The sequence below is a fragment of the Clarias gariepinus genome, chromosome 18, assembly GCF_024256425.1.
Source record: "Clarias gariepinus isolate MV-2021 ecotype Netherlands chromosome 18, CGAR_prim_01v2, whole genome shotgun sequence".
Taxonomy (NCBI): domain Eukaryota; kingdom Metazoa; phylum Chordata; class Actinopteri; order Siluriformes; family Clariidae; genus Clarias; species Clarias gariepinus.
In genome coordinates, this window is record NC_071117.1 from 2,578,921 (window position 1) to 2,596,493 (window position 17,573).

At 42.4% G+C, this 17,573-nt stretch overlaps 1 protein-coding gene across 4 annotated transcripts; it reads left to right on the forward strand.

Moving 5' to 3' along the window:
- The first annotated feature begins 418 nt into the window (after window positions 1-418).
- sh2d3a (SH2 domain containing 3A) lies at window positions 419-16,524 on the forward strand. 4 transcript variants are annotated; one of them, XM_053477721.1, is made up of 15 exons: window positions 419-506; window positions 2,231-2,358; window positions 3,787-3,898; window positions 5,106-5,334; window positions 7,971-8,004; window positions 9,047-9,160; window positions 9,362-9,505; window positions 11,317-11,609; window positions 11,799-11,881; window positions 11,965-12,233; window positions 12,335-12,709; window positions 13,461-13,748; window positions 14,090-14,201; window positions 15,351-15,536; window positions 15,742-16,524. In XM_053477721.1, exons 2-15 carry the CDS (start codon window positions 2,269-2,271, stop codon window positions 15,915-15,917), a joined length of 2,505 nt encoding a protein of 834 aa, XP_053333696.1. In that variant the 5' UTR covers window positions 419-506; window positions 2,231-2,268; the 3' UTR covers window positions 15,918-16,524. The 4 variants fall into 4 exon arrangements, with proteins under 4 accessions (XP_053333696.1, XP_053333698.1, XP_053333700.1 ...); XM_053477723.1 differs by having other exon boundaries at window positions 15,745-16,524; XM_053477725.1 differs by lacking the exons at window positions 419-506; window positions 2,231-2,358; window positions 3,787-3,898; window positions 5,106-5,334 and adding an exon at window positions 6,572-6,671.
- The last annotated feature ends 1,049 nt before the right edge of the window (window positions 16,525-17,573 follow it).

Sequence of the window (17,573 nt, forward strand, 5' to 3'; positions counted from 1 at the left end):
AAACGTTAAACTATTTATATTTTTATTTGTCTACTTGTTTGTCTGTTAATATGAAGAAATATCACTATAAACCAGACTAGCAAGATTTACACCAAACTGACACACACACACACACACACACACACACACACACACATACACACACTCCCCCAACCCACACTCCATCCACACCCACACCCAACACACACACAGAATCTAAGATATTTTCCTGTGAAACTTGGGGTCTGTTTGAACACGTTGGCTCCGCCCCTTTTAGAGAAGCCAGCAGATTCCTGTGCCTGATTGGCTGGCAGGTGGGGTTCAGGGCTGGTTTTCCCACACTCTGATTGGCTGATGACGCAGGCCTGCAGGTCTTCACCTTACCCAGGGCATGCAGTTCAAAATTCAGGGGCAGAAAGTGAGAGAGGAATGAGAAGCACACAATGAGAGTGAGTAGAAAGGGAAAGGAGAAAGAAGACGAGTGGAATACGAGAGACGGCGTGAGATCTTCCTTCACACACACTCAGGTACTGTAACTGCTGCTCCACATTGAGTGGACACACAGGAGAACTGTCTCAGGGATAAACAGCAACGATAAATACACTCCCCAAATACACAGGGGTAGTGACGATACCTCGTTTTCATTGATCATAACTATTTTAATGTTTTATTGAATTCATGTTTGTTACTCATTTAATATCATTATTACGTTATACACGGCTAACTGGTGCATGTATATATTTGTCATTTCATCTTGGATGTACGTTTATATTTCTTTCTTAATTTAATTCAATTCAATTTTATGTGTACAGCACTTTTATCAATGGTCATTGTTGCAAAGCAGCTTTATAAAATGAAAAAAAATACAGGAAATTTGTATAAAATATGAGGAAAAGTGTGTATGAATCAGAATGATCAGATGAACGAGCCGAGGGTGACAGTGCTGAGGGAAAAACTCCCTGAGATGGTAATAGGAAGAAACCTTGAGAGGAACCAGACTCAACAGGGAACCCATCCTCACCTGGGTGATAACGGATAGCAGGGATTGATCTGCACTCATACTGTGTGTTAGGAGGCTGGAAGTTCAGTAGAACAGGAGACGTGTTTAAGTTCATATGGAGTCCAGTTTGTTATTGGAGGCTCAGGTAGACTGTAGGAAATTCTAGTCCTGAACTATCAAGTGGCTGCAGTTACAAGTCTTTAGAGAACAGCTGTCTGTATCAGGCAAGGAAAGGACCGTCTTCATGGTGAAGTGGAACCGTCCCCAGTCACCACACGCATCCCAGGCAGTCCAACGAGATCTCCAACCAAAATCAGGGCACCAGGACGAGTCAGACAGAGGGCAGAGGGGGTCTGGATCACTGGCAGCTAAGAAGCGACATGTGTAGTGAGAGACAGAGAGAGACAGAATGTAAAGCGACCTTCACCGTCAACAAACCTGAGTGATCAATGAGAGTGGAGACTGCAACATCAGGTTGGCTGTGTCCATGCTGAACCTCAGAAGACTCTGAACATCAAGAGAAGCTAACCCTTAGAAGAAGTTAAAGTTTTAAAGCAGCTGAACCTCAGGAGAAGCTGAACCTTACAAGAAGCTGAGCCTCACAAAAAGCTGAACCTCACAAGAAGCTGAGTGATGCCGCAGGACTATGACCCTAAACATTGAAGTAAATCTTTTACAAAATGCTTGCAGTGACACAAGTCTAAACCAGTTTAATAGAGATGCTGTGGAATGACCCCACCAGATTTGCTCACACCAGACCTTTTCCGAATATCTCTGAACTGAGACAGTTCTGTAAGAAATAATAGTCCGAAATTCCTCCTGAATGTTGTGTAGGTCTAATCCACGGTCACAGGAAATGCTTGTTTGAGATTATTGCTGCCAAAAAAAGTTTAAAGCAAATATTTAAAGGACACTTCATTTCCTTTCCATCATCACTTTCCAGGAACCTGCGAACGTATTTTGTCTCGCCAATATAAGTAATTGTATACTGTTACTTTACAGTAAAACATAACTCACCCAATTCCACCTTTCACCATAAGCTGTCCTTCACTGTTAGCATGACGACACATTTAGTTAAACGTCATTCCTAGCAATGTGCACTAAGCACGGTGACACTTTTACATTGCTAACTGTGTTTCTCTGTTAGAATAGTTCAATATTAGCATGGTAACTGCATGCTGTTCACTGTTAGCAACACTGACACCCAGCAAATAGCGTAGGGTGCTTAATGATGCTTTTTGTGCGTTTTAGGTGTTATTATATAAATCCTGAACGACATCCGCGCAGACATGAGTAACCGTTCGATCGCGTGGTGGCTCAAACAGATCGGCCTGTCACAGTACACACAGGCCCTGGAGAGAGAGTATTATGGGCTGGAGGTAGGTGTGGCTCCATACACACATCTCACAGATAATCTCAAATCCTGCTGTTGTCTCAAATCACACTCTACACAAAATATGTTGTGTCACATGGCTCCGCCTCCTCAGTGACGTGTGAGAGCTGTGGGTTAGTGATGGGAAGTTTGGATCATTTTTAGTGACTCGATTTTTTGAATCTCGTTCATCAAAATAAGCAAATCTTTTTTTTAGTCATTTAGTTCATTTCGTTTTTTTGATCAGAAATAAAATAAAATGTTACATTTTCAATAAAAAGACCCCCAGCACGTCTACATACACAGACTTAGTCTATAGTTCCAGTAATCAAAATATTACAGAATGAGCAGCTCACCTCTCATATCTCCTGGTCTGAATCATTCGTTCTTCTGTCATGTGACTCTTATAGACACTAGAAAGTGCAATAGATTCAGAGGAATGAATGACTCAGACTGGAAGACTCATGAGAAGAACTGTTCAATTCTGTTTCCTGTGAAATGCACTGCATAGCATCTTTGGGAGTCATGTGACAAAAGAACAAATGATTCGGACTAGAAGACACTAAGGTAACACTAAGGACACTAAGTCATTTCCGTTTCTGTTTTGCGATGCTTTGTGCATGCGCGGCCAGGAGAAAATAAACGAATCACTCTCTGAGACTACTCGTTCTTCTGATTCACATTGAAGACTCACTCAAAGGAACGAACTGTCCATGAATGACCATCACTAGTGTGTGTGTGTCTACACCTCATTCCTCTCAGTGTTAGCTACATCTCACTGAGTGTCCTAGTGCACACTACTGAACACTGGGACACCTCAGTCTGTCTGTCTGTCTGTCTGTCTCTTTATCTGGTTAGATTACTGCTATGTCTGTCTGTCCTCCTGTCTCTTTATCAGGTTGCTTGTTTGTTTGTCTTTGTCTTTACCTGGTAATCTGCCCGTCTGTCATTCTGTCCTTCAGTCTTTTTATCTGTTTGTTTACCTGTCTGCCTGTCTTTCAGTTTACCTGTCTGTCTGCCTCTTCATTTGTTTAATTATTGATCTATTTGTCTTTCTGTCTGTCTTTTCAACAGCCTCATTACCTGTTTGTTTACCTGCCTGTGTTTTTGTCTAGTAATCTGTCTGGAAGGCTTTTTATTTGTTTGTTTACCTGTCTGTCTCTCTGTCTGGCTGTCGTTTTGTTTGTCTCTGTCTTTTATTAACTTATCTGTCTTTTATCTTTATATTTATCTGTAGGATCTTTTTAAGGTAATCAGTCCATCTGTCAGTCAGTCTTTTTATCTGTTGGTTTACCTGTCTGTATGTCTGTCTGTCTCTTTTTTTGATTTATTATACCTATGTCTGTCTGTCCATGTATTGTTCTGTGCATTTATTAGTAATATGTGTGTGTGTGTGTGTGTGTGTGTGTGTGTGTGTGTGTGTGTGTGTGTGCAGGGTCTTTTGATGGTTACTGATGGTGATCTGATTTCGATGGGTGTTGAGGATGCTGATCACCGAGTGACCATATTAACTAACCTCAAAAAACACCGACAGAGCTTACTGACAGGTACACCCCCCCCCCACACACACACACATACAGTGTAAAACAGTTACAGTGTAGAGTTGTAATCTATAATCAAAAGATGATTTGAGTTATGATTAACACAGTACTATTCTGTCCATGTGTCCAAACGAAGATCAGACTCATGAACCGGACATTAAATTGCCACCGAGCTTCGAAATTCAATAAGGATTTTATTTAGAAATGTGAGGACCAAATATGACAGACGCTTGATTCTTGCCAGGTTTAAAAATTCCACAAACCCTTGTGTGTGGGCCTTATTGGCTCAGTGGTAGGTTTCTCGCCTGCCATGCGGAAGGCCTATGTTCAATTCCCACCCAATGACCGAACCCCAACTCGATGCAGTGCCGGTCCCAAGCTCAGGTAAAATGGGAGGGTTGTGTCAGGAAGGGAATCTGGCATATACCTGTCCCAAGTTATTGTGCGGATCGGTGGTGACAGGAGCAGCCAAAAGTCCAACAACAACAACCGTGAACGACCCCGTTACACCAACTACACTATTTTATAACTTTGAGCCAATATCCATGTCATAGGACCTAATGTTCTACATGTCATTTAGATACACTGGCTCTGTCTTGTTACAGACATACTGTACCTGATCACCTTGAGCAGTTACAGTCAAATCTCCAAGACAATGATTTATTGGAGGAACTTCAATCTGTGCACAAGATGTGCTAGTAAGATATAAAAATTGGTATACAAATTTTAGAAAATGAGGGAATAAAAATGAGAACAACATACAAGTGATTATATTTGGTTCTCCTGTTTTGAGCAACACTGATAGTGTGAAATTTGGACAACTAGCTCCTCATATTAAACCTGTATTGGGGAACTTGTGAGTACTGTATTATTCAACAACAAGTGCACTTTAGAGAAACAGATTAATACGGTTATTAGGAATAGCTTTTTCAACTCAGACGTTCACCAAAGGTCTGAAAAATGCCAAAGGCTTGTGTATGCCTGCGTTCCTGGTGATTGATTGGGAGCCCAGGGTGTACTCTGCCTCATACCAGAATATTTCTTTGTAAACTCAATATTTGAATAGAATGTGTTATAATGGTTCTTCTCGCAAGTTTAAAAGAACTCTTGTCTAAAATCATTTTTAGTTTCTTTTGAAACTGTATTTTGTCCTAATGTTATAGGTTAGATGTTCCATAGCAGTTTACCTTGCCCACCTTTCATGACTCCCCAGGCCCACCCGCTGTTCAGTATCTGGCATCGCCACTGACGCACACTGAGCGCTTTCAGGCCAAGGAAAAGAAAGTCAGCAGGAAGTTCTCTTTTAGTTCAGCTGACCTGTTTCGCCAGAGCATCGTTCCGCGCTTGAGTCGCCGTGACAGCCACACCCTCTCCCGCTCCTGCTCCACTCTCCACCCATTGGATGATCAGCATCGCAGCCTTACCCTCAAACCCAAACACAGGTAGAGTCGGGAGCGCCACGCCTTCTACACTGCTCAAGGCATTCCAGATGAGTCCTATAGAGAGACGCTGACCAATCACAACACAGAGAGATTATAAGAGTTAATAAATTAACTAAAATAAAGTTGTTATTTTAAATAATTTTTGACCTATAAAAATAAAGGATGTAACAATTCTATTCATTTAATTATTATGTGAATTAGAGAATATTATAAGAAGATTATCTTTATTATCAGGTGTAATTGCACCCCCTGGGGGTTGCTGTTTCTTTGTCAGGGAGGAGCTCATTTCTCTCTCTCTCTCTCTCTCTCTCTCTCTCTCTCTCTCTCTCTCTGACACACACTCCCTCATATCCGCTTGTGTTGATAAGCAGTGCTACAGTTGTGCAATGGGGGTTGACAGATTGTGCATATTTACACTCAGTAATGTTCTTCACGTGGCTGAGGATCTTTGCAAGTTGTTTGCACGTTGCTGTTCTGTGTGTGTTTCAGACTCGAACCTCACTTTTGTGGTGTGAGTGAAAACGAACATCTTGTTACAAGCTGCATGTGTTACAGTTTTTTTATCCACTGTCTCATTTTGCATGTTTTCCTGTGCCATGGTGACACGCCAGATATACAAAAGTGCTGTTTTTCCCAACATAAAAGTTAATAGTATCATTACAAAAATAATAACTCGTGTCATGGCTACTGTTTTGCAAACCTGCATGCAGATGAGTGACTTATGGAATGATGCAATCAGGCTATGATTCAGAAGTCATACTTTTATGTGAATGAAAATTTGTGATAATGAGACATGCTGGTCCATCTGCACTCAACGGGACGCCTAAACTGATGGAGAATTAAACTAACAAACTTATTATTGGTAATATACAGTAGTGGTTAGCACTGTCGCCTGGCACCTCCAGGGTCCGGGTTCGGATCCTGCCTCACGGTCTGTGTGCATGTTCTCCCCATGCTCTCTACCGACCGATACACATGACTTTAATCAATGAATCCTGCTGCTTTCAGTATTAAATCTTCACTAGACCTATACTCACTTTTTAATTTTTTAAGTGCACTACATATTCCATGAAGTAACACACACTAATATACCCTCCACCGTCCGCAGTGACCTGTGTTGAGATGAAGGTTTTTCACCTCTACCCAGTGACCTTTGATCCATGACTGTACTGGAGCTTGTGTATCCAATCTGGCAACCCGGTGTGAACAGGGGTAATAAATGTGAGCAGTGTGGAGGAGCGGGGCAGCCTGTAGGCACATAATCAAGCTTCCACAAGTTGGAGGCGTGGACATGCTGGCTCAGGCCGAGGGAGCTCAGAGTCTCCGAGCTCAGACAGGTAGGGGGAAGATAGGAATCTGGGGAATGTGAGACAGACAGCGAGAGAGAGAGACAGAGAGAGAGAGAGAGAGGGCTCAGAGAGGACATGGACACTCCTGTGGGTTCCTTTCCTATGTCTTTATCACTACTTGTTGCTGTATGGATTAGGTGTGGACTGTAACACAGCTGTGTGTGTGTGTGTGAGAGAGAGACAGTGTTCAGGTGAGTTCGGTCTCGTCACTGAGTATTTCTTTACTTTACTGAGAAACCCGCAGTAACACTGTTAATGATTGACCTGAAGTAGAGCTGTGACACACTAAACACTGCTGCCTTAACACTGACAGCACTGACTGATGTTCATTATCACAGCTGTAATGGTAGTGGCTTTATATGTTTAGTTTGCTCTAAACATCTGGACTGATTGATTATGTTCAATTACACCGTAACATTTATATCAATAGTTAAAGTGTTAAAATAATAGGTATAAGTGTTGCAGTGAGACCTACACTAACACATAGTGTTTATTTAAAACACACTAACACACAGTGTTGAATTAAAACATGCCTCAACATACACAGATTTCCATTAATACCTACTAAAAGATACAGCGTTAAATAACAACAACGCTAACAGATACAGTGTTTCATTAAAACAAAGTAACAAATACAGTGTTGTTTTAAGACACACTAACATATACAATGTTGCATTAAAACACTCTTACAGATACAATGTTGAATGAACACCAACGCTAACGGCCACAGTGTTGCTTTAATACACACTAACGGATACAATGTTTAATTAAGACAAACTAACAAATATAGAGTTGAGTTATGAGACACTTACTGAACAGATACAGTGTTTTATTAAGACATCATTTACACTATTGGACATAATGTTGAATTAACGCCTACACTTACACATACAGTGTTGCATTAACAGCTACACTAACGGACAACAGACGCTACGCCTGAGACGTGTATTGTCCCCGTACAAGTTCACAAAATAGGACATGATTTAAGGAGGCATTTGGGATGGACTCTGCGTTTCCTTTTCGGATGCTAAGAGAGGGAAGGAAGCATGTGTGTGTGTGTGTGTGTGTGTGTGTGTGTGTGTGTGTGTGTGTGTGTGTGTGTGTGTGTGTGGTGCATTCTTTATTTAATGAATTTCCAATGTCCATAGAACTTCCTGTTTAAACAAAAGTAGCCCTGGCAGTAACGTCATGGCATTTACTTTATTCACTTCTCACGTCTATCAGACAGCTGCATGAGGGTGTAGACCTTTAACAATACTGTAGCTCCTACTCTCATGTGTTTTACAGCAAGCGGAGGAGCGTTGGAGTCTTCATCGCTCAGGTGAGCCATGCCCTATAACACACTTCACATTCAAACTGTTAGAGAAATGTTTTTAATGTAAAAGAACCGGTTTTAATTTACTTTCAAGTATTATTAACCTTCTGTATTGCAGATGTATTAAAATTTAAAGCAAAGAATATTGCAGGCACGAAAAGGACTAATGTTGTCCCTCGGCATCAGCATTCATGCTCGAATTCATCACTGACGCGCATAACACATCTGTTTGGAATCTGTAGTGTTAAACTGCAAAAGGGCAAAGTTATATAGAAATATAATTCTGCCCTTCCTGATGGAACCGTCCCTATTTATGCAAGCTTGATAGTTGGTACCAATGTTGGTAAACCAAGAGTAAAGTAGTAAAAAGCACAGAGCACTAATTACTAGTCCACCTAAATCCATAGTATTCAAAAAGGACGGAGTGGGTTATGGAGTATATTAAATCCACCTTGTTTATTTCCGAACACTCGATCATTGTGAAATTCTCCTAAACCTTTGAAAATTCACATCATATTGACGAGCAAAGTGTAAAAAACAAAGTTTGAAGGATTACGCTCGAGAAAGAACTCACATGAACTATACTGGATATACTCACTATACTGGATGATTACTGGTATAGATGATGAGTGAGTGGGTGATACAGTACATCCCAAAGCAGAAGGTACATAGCATCCTATTGCAGGTATTTGGATACTCTATAGAACTGAATAATGTTATAGACTATGAATCTTGAAGCAAACATTCCACAGAGGTCTATAGAAAAGAGAAATAAGTCTGTAGAACATCTGTAAAGGGTATTGAAAACGCTTGACTGCTAGGCACTGACATAGTGGTTCTCTTTGGGTTTCTCCCATTGCTCTTCTCATTTATCATCAACATCAGAAAATCAATCTAAAATAATATTCCTCGCAGTGCCTCATGCACAAACCCAATCATATTAACCTTAAGATCCTGGTTTATAATTCAGTTGAAAAGGGATCAACATTTCATGCTGTGAAATCACATAAAGTTAATTTCCTTTCTTTGTTTCCTGAATCATGTTTAGGTGTTCTCAAACCGTAAAGACATGGACATGAAGAAAGAGCTGGAGGAGGAGCTTAAGCTCAGCACAGACGATATCAGGAGTCATGCCTGGTATCACGGGCAGCTACAGAGAGAGGTGTGTGTGTGGGTGTGTGTGTATTGACATTGTTACAAGAAGTGTGTGTGCTATGGCAAGGCTAGGGCAATATGTGCATGTGCTATTAGCTCTGGTGTATGTATATCAGTGGAGGGTGAAGTCAGTGCATCACAACAAGGTCGGCTTTATTGAGCTTCATTATGTGCATGCGTGTGTGTGTGTGTGTGTGTGTGTGTGTAGGAAGCAGAGGAGCTACTGAAAAATGACGGGGATTTCTTGGTGCGAGACTCTAGAACAAGTGGCGGTGACTACGTCCTGAGCTGCATGTGGAAGAAGCAGTGCATGCACTTCAAAATTATCCGCATTGTCCTCCGTCCAAAACAGGTACATGTACAGACCTCCTGATTAAACAGAAACTCCTCCAGACCTCCTAATTAAACAGAGAGTCCTACAGACCTCCTGATTAAATTAATACACCTACAGCACAGACCTTCTGGTTAAACAGAGACACCTACAGACCTCCTGATTAAACAGAGACACCTACTGACCTCCTTGATTAAACAAATACATCTACAGACCTCCTGATTAAACAGACTCCTACAGACCTCCTAATTAAACAGAGATATCTACAGACCTCCTGATTAAACAGACTCCTTAAGATTAAATAGAGACACCTACAGACCTCCTGATTAAACTGAGACACCTACAGACCTCCTGATTAAACAGACTCCTTCAGACCTCCTGATTAAACAGAGACACCTACTGACCTCCTGATTAAACAGAGAAACATACAGACCTCCTGATTAAACAGACTCCTAAATACCTCCTGATTAAACAGGTAAACCTACTGACCTCCTGAGTAAACAGAGACATCTACAGATCTCCTAATTAAACAGACTCCTACTGACCTCCTAATTAAACAGAGACACCTACTGACCTCCTGATTAAACAGAGACACCTACAGACCTCCTGATTAACCAGAGACATCTACAGACCTCCTGATTAAACAGAGATTCCTACAGACCTCCTGATTAAACAGACTCCTACAGACCTCCTGATTAAACAGAGATTCCTACAGACCTCCTGATTAACCAGAGACATCTACAGACCTCCTGATTGAACAGAGATTCCCACAGACCTCCTGATTAAACTGAGACACCTACAGACCTCCTGATTAAACTGAGACACCTACAGACCTCCTGATTAAACAGACTCCTAAAGACCTAATTAAACAGACTCCTAAAGACCTCCTGATTAAACAGGTAAACCTACTGACCTCCTGAGTAAACAGAGACATCTACAGACCTCCTGATTGAACTGAGATTCCTACAGACCTCCTGATTAAACTGAGACACCTACAGACCTCCTGAATAAAGAGAGACATCTACAGACCTCCTGATTAAACAGACTCCTAAAGACCTTCTGATTCAACAGAGACACCTACTGACCTCCTGATTAACCAGAGACATCTACAGATCTCCTGATTAAACTAAGACTCCTACAGACCTCCTGATTAAACAGACACCTACAGACCTCCTAATTAAACAGAGACACCTACAGACCCCCTGATTAAAGAGACACCTACAGACCTCCTAATTAAACTGAGACTCCTACAGACCTCCTGATTAAACATAATTTATTGATCCAAGCAATTACAGTATATACTGTACATATGCTGGTTCACATGGGTACTGTATGCCGACTTTGAATTACATCAGGGGTGTGGAAACAGGTCTAGACATGTACAGTATCTGAATGTACAGGTGTCTGGCCCAAACATGAACACCCACATGTCTATGCTTTACTGTAACCCTTGTGTTTTGACTCATTTGTTAGTCACGGTGTTTTGAGTTTGAGGTGAGCTGGTACACTGTGTATCGTATTAGTCAGGCAGGAGTGTGTGTTAAGAAACACAGAGATGAAGAAGAAGTAGAGGAACAAACAGAACAACAAACAGCAACACAAATGCAGGGTGGTGTATCCATGTTAGAAAGGTGTATACTGTATGCATATCCATCAAAATGGACTGAAGCACTCCAAAAACCTGGTGTTACCCTGATCGATTTGCTCACCTGCTCTTGGTTGAAACATAACGTATTTAATGCATCCAGGTATCTAGCAGATGTGGTGGTTATGCATAACAGATATCAGATCTGCCTGTGTGTGTGTGTGTGTGTCTGTGTGTCTGTGTGTAGGGTTACACAAGGGAGCTGTATCAGTTTGAGAACGATCAGTTCGACAACATCCCTGCTCTGGTGCGCTTTCACGTAGGTGGCCGTCAACCAATCTCACATGCTACCGGAACTGTCATCACTCACCCGGTCACACGCACACTTCCTCTCCGGGTCATCAACGAGCGCCAAACTGTGAGGTCATCAAGCACGAGCTCTGAAACAACGCCTCACTGGTCACCAGAGAAGGGGAAGAGGCGGAGTTTGAGCTCTACACATATGGACATGCTCCAGGTGGACAACCGCAACCTTCTCAGGTACGCTTTTAAAGAGGGTAAGCATCAAAGGATTTGGTGTTGTCATGGAAACCAATCTTTTTAACATCAGTTTGTTTGGCTCCAGTCACTCAGCTAGGTTAATTTACATCTTGTTAGGTAATAATGTTAATTATTAATGTTTAACTTAGTGTGTAACTTAGCTTAGTGTGTGTGTGTGTGTGTGTGTAGGAGCGGCAGCCAACCTGCTAATCTAGAGACAGTAGGAAGACCATTACTACAATCAGCACAATCAGATAGCAACCTTCGACCAGGTATTCACACCTCACGCACACACACACATACATGCAAACGAGCACACACACATTCTATTTAACCTGATCTTGTCATGTTTCAGCCGTACCCCAGAGTGCACCAGTGCAGGATCCTCTTTCCCCGGTGTACCGTACAGGCAGCGATCCGTTACTCAGCCCTGGCTCGGCTCATTCACACAACCCCAGCCAATTGGCCACAGGAGGCTGCACACTCCGAGGTTCTGATGGACAGCTGCATTCTCGGGCTCCACCCAAACCAATCCGGGTTTCCACCCTGTTTCCAGGAGACTCGACCACCATACCACGGATCGAGGTCAACCCTGCCTCCTTCTATGATGTGCTTGTGCCACAGGTGTGTGTGTGTGAGAGTGATTTTTTAAATTCTTTTAATACTTTTAATTCTGTACCAAAACATTTGAGTGCTTCTGCCTGACCTTTGATTTGTGTACCCAGATCCCTCAGGCGATGATGCCCAAAGGTCCCGCAGCTCGTCTTCGTGCTCAGGAGAAATGGAACAGTCGGGCACGTATCACCGAGACCAGCTTTGCTTTTCTTGAGGCAGAGAAAGACGAGGAAGAGCAAGTGGCAGAAACGGTGAAGGAGAAGATTGACCGAGTGGCAGAGGTAGCGAGCAACGGAGATGACTGGCGGTTCCTCCGTCCTGAGGCAGAGACAAGCTCCTCGTTTCGTCTAGACGCATTTCGGTCACTGCTGCTCCCAGACAACAACCGGCCGCTGGAACAGAGCGTACTCCGCTCGATTAAAGACCTGTTCGCGCGCACTGACGCTAATACCACGGCTCTGCACATGCTCAGCGTGGACTGCCAGGTGCCACCACACACACAGACACACACGCATGCACACACTTAAAACCAACCCTCAACTTTTAAAGTTGTGGCACTATGACTGTTCCAGAAGTCGCTACATCAAAGGCAAGAAGGCAAAGCACAGCTGATATGTTTAACATGGTTAGCTTTGATATTCTCTTGCACTTCTAAGCACTTTCTTCAAACGTACAGTATGACAACAATTATTATGAAATAATTCTTACAAGAAAGCACATGTCAAAAGTTCATTCAAGTTGTGAGAACGCAGTTGCTAGGCAACTGCATGCCAGGCTAATAACCACAGACCAGTGCATACTTGACGCGGAGACGTCTGAGAGGGTTGTGCAAGCCGAAACCCACATTTGCAAAGCTTCAAGCTTGTGTACTTGCTGTGGTTTTGTACTGGATGTTGCACATACGGTACATGCCACAGTAGCAGGTTTTCTTGCCTAAGTGTGTTTTCCCATGAAGTTAATCCAGCACACAACATGGCGTGTGAAGGGAATCGTCTGTTTGCTCAGTAGTTCTCAAAGCAATGCTGAAGGATTTGTGAAAGCCGGCTACACTTTGTCTCCATAGGAATTTGAGACATCATGAGTCATGAGTGCCAAGATAGTAGGCAGTTTATCCGGTATCTTCTCATAAAGACTCTACATATACACTGTGGAGCTCGGGTGGCCCTGTGGTTAAACCGTTCTTACTGAACATCCTTTGAATAGCATTGAATCTAAATCCAGATCCTTGCTCCTCAGGTAGCACGCGTGACTGGTGTGACGGAGGAGCAGAAGAGGATGATGGGAGTACACTCAGGACTGGAGCTCATCACACTTCCACATGGGAGCCAGCTCAGACAGGATCTACTGGAGAGACATCACTTGTTAGCCCTGGGCGTGGCCTTGGATATCCTGGGCTGTACAGGCACGGTCAATCAGAGAGCGCTGGTGCTCCATAAGGTCATCCAGCTGGCTCAGGCGCTGCGCTTTACCGCCCATGACCTCTACGCTTTCAGTGCGGTCATGAAGGCCCTCGAGCTTCCGCAGGTCAGTGTGCAGAGGTCATATATGGTGCACCTTGAAGATTTAGGCTGCTGTTACACCAGATTAATCAGATTAAAGAAATATTGTCTATTTAAAAAGAGTTAATAAGAAGAAGCGATTTTAAAAGAGCTAGACAACATCTTGGGAAATCTTTTATGCTTAACTCATGTACTAAAATTGCCAATTGGGATTATAATCTGGTCCTTTAAGAATGTAATACATAGAAACACTCAGACAGCATCACTGAATACTTCTCACCACTTTCCTAACACTGATTATATATCATACTGTATATATTGTGTATATTATATAATGGTATACATAGTGTGTGTGTGTGTGTGTAGATAGTCCGGTTGGAGATGACATGGCGAGTGTTGAGGAGGAACCACACAGAGAGTGCTGTGATGTTTGAGAAAACCCTGAAGCCCTTCATGAAGTCACTCAATGAGGGTGATGGTGTGTGTTTGTGTGTTTGTGTGTGTTTGTGTTATTATGTTTTACAGTAATGAGTCCATCAAGTAAAAAAACATAAATTTGCTGTTTATTGATCAAATTTCGATCAATCATCCAGACCAGCATTTCCCAAAGTGTGGGCTGCGATGTGCACAGTGAACAAAAGCTTTTTAAACTTTAGCTTTGTAATTAGGTTTAAAAGTCATAAATATTCATAAATACATCTGATATTGTGTTAACATTTAAAAAGAAACCAGAATTGACAATGTAACTAAAGGTTGACTGGTCTAGACATATCAAATTCAAATTCAAATTCAAATTTTATTTGTCACATACACAGTACGATATGCAGTGAAATGCTAAAGAGATATCCTGGTGTTACGTCTCTTCTCTTTTTTTAATGTTTATCTTAACATATTTACATCATGTTTATTGATACCGACACACGGTTAGCACCTGATCCTAAATTAGCATCTAAAACAAGAACTTTTAATGATGAATGAATGAACAAATCTTCCTTTAAAATCAAATTTAAATGAATTTGTCGTATACAACCATACACGGAGTGAGATGCAGTGTGATGCTTACGCAACTGCTCATGACCTAGAAATGGAAAGATGATAAAAATTATTATTTTTTAAATTTATAATCCACAAAAAAATACTCAAACCCATTCAAATGGTTGACTTCATAGTCTAGACTTTATAGAATTTGAGGTAACTAGTCACATACTGTATTAGTCGAATACTACTGACCTTTAACCCCAGGAATATAGCAAATGAAGTAGGAAATAGAAAGGTGCATTTTGGGTTGTATTTTGATATACTCCTCCTAGGGAATTTATACGATCGCCACCAAACCGGGCCGATGTGATCTAAAGACATTGTGGACGCAGAATTGCGAAGGGATTTTTGATACTTCAAACGGGTCAGCCGTGATCATGTCTCAAACTTACACAGAATGTGTGGCGTCTTATTGTGAAGGTTGTGCGGTGCCCCGGGGTGGCAACGGCACAGGGTGCTTGGGCCCGTCATTGTTGCTTGCAACTATATTTATTATTACAATTATTATTATTGTTAGGGCACAAGCACTATGACATCAGCCCTATGACATCATAGTGTTTGAAGGCCCCACTTGATTTTGTGTGTGTAGACTCGGTGGCGTCCGGACCCTTGTCCCTGCCCCACATGGTGCCGTTGTTGAAGCTGATGGAGGGAGAGGATGGAGTGGAGAACAGTGAGCGAGGCTGCCAGCTCCTCTACAACATCCTACAGTCCTCGCGCAACACAGCTAATCATGCTAACGACTTCCAGCAACACGCACACACACTGTTATCAGGTACACACACACACACACACACACACACCACTCCCACACTGATGTCCTGACGCTACAACGGGACAATGCTAATGCTGCCGTTCATCGCGCACTCCAGTCTCACTTGTTAAAATCAGACCGATATGATTGGCCGCCTGACCTGTCCGTCTCTTTCTCTCTCTCTCCCTCTCTCTCTCTCTCTCTCTCTCTCTCTCTCTCTCTGCAGCAGGCTGGGAGCCAATCCCGGAGCTGCTGGAGACTTTCAGCACCGAGTTCGCCCTGCGTCTGTTCTGGGGTCACACCGGAGCCACGGCCAGCAGAAAGGAGCGCTATGAAAAATTCGACAAGATCCTCTCCATCCTCTCCAACAAACTGGAGCCTGCGCAGACCTCCGAACTCTGACCTTTGAACTTCCAACTCACTTTTTTAATGGCTGGACAAAACGAGGGAATTGTTTTGCTGACCGGAAGTAAACTCGGGAAAGCGTGTCTCTGATTCTGGACAATCCATGTGAAGCTCTTTTCTGATTGGACGAGAGCAGATGGAAGTTTTTTTTTGAGTGGACTATAGAAAAGAAAGCTTTTCTCTGATGGGATGCAAGAGAAACGTTTTTTTCCCCCTGATTGGGACATAGAAAGAGAATAAGATGGAACTTTATGGAAGTAGTTGAAGTTTCTTTCTGCTCTAATGGAGTCAGAGTAAAGCTTCTCTCTGATTGGATGGATCAAGTTTGATGTTGTGGACCAGGTGAAAGTTTGTGTTCTTATTTTTTATTTGATAAAAGCTTTTCCCTGATGGGACGCGATTCCGAGATGACCTGTGATGATAATCTCACAATGAAAACAGGAGAACTGACCAAAGAAGAATGTCTGCATTCGCATGTAGACGTGTTTACACATTCTATTGTACATGTACTGTATGTGTGTGTGTTAATGTGTGTGTCCTGAACAATGTCAACTCCTGTGCCTCACACTGGAAATTACAAATCTAGGCAACACTGGAGATTACACATTTCTTTTGATAAACAAATAAATGAATAAAAAAATTATTAAATAATTTAATGCATAATAAACTGCTTAATCAAAATACACACACTGACCTTCACAGACATGAAGCGGGATGAGAGAGAGAAGAGCAAAGCTCTGTGTTTCTATAACCCCACGCTTACACTCCTACTTTACTTTCATTTAGGCATTTGGCAGACGCAGTTAAGGGGTTAAGGGCCGCGCTCAAGGGCCCAACAGTGGCAACTTGGTGGTTGTGGGGTTTGAACCTGGGATCTTCTGAACCGTAGTCCAATGCCTTAACCACTGAGCTACCCCTGGCCCAAGACCCTTAGATGGTGAGCACACGTTCATCCCAAAAACCCAACCTGGGAGACTAGACCAGGAACAGCGAGCTTAAAGCGCACTCCATTCCATGCCTATGAGAAATCAGGGGGAAGATAAGTGTCCAGAGACTGAGACATTGTGAACATAGACAGATGATCTCTGGTAATTCAACAACACTCTAAATAATGAACTAACTAACATATGCTGTTACTTTCATATTTAATGCTGAAATTCAAGAAATCTTCAAGATGGTTTTGGTGTCTGAAACCATCTGTTTTAAGGTGATAAAACGCTCATCCTATCTGCTGTTTTGGAAAATCATTAAATCTTACATAAACTCAAAAGATCTCTAGATAGTTCATAGTTTGTTAAGTTGTGTAATAGAGCTTCCATTGAGATCTTGAGAATCAGGAGGTGGAGTCAGCACCTCCTAAACAGTTTATGCATTACCCTGCTAAAGGAGGAAACTGCCATCAGAGAACACCATCTCCATGAAGGGGTACTGTATAATTCAGTCCGTGACACTGTTTAGGTAGGTGGGAGGTATCAGAGTAACATCCACATGAAAGGCTGGACCCAAATGTACCTGGCAGAACCACTGGCTCACCTTCTTCACATAGTGCATCCTGGTGCCATCTCTTCCCCAGGTAAGTGACACACCAGCCAGCCGCATGATGTAAAAGAAAAGACATGATCCATCAGACCTTCTTTGATTGCTGTCTAGACA

Bases quoted from the DNA above. Each gene is read 5' to 3' on its own strand.
- sh2d3a (XM_053477721.1), top strand. From the start codon at position 2,269: ATGAGTAACCGTTCGATCGCGTGGTGGCTCAAACAGATCGGCCTGTCA. The intron at 12,234-12,334 runs GTGTGTGTGTGT...TTGTGTACCCAG, and splicing joins ATGATGTGCTTGTGCCACAG to ATCCCTCAGGCGATGATGCC. The intron at 12,710-13,460 runs GTGCCACCACAC...CTTGCTCCTCAG, and splicing joins TGCTCAGCGTGGACTGCCAG to GTAGCACGCGTGACTGGTGT.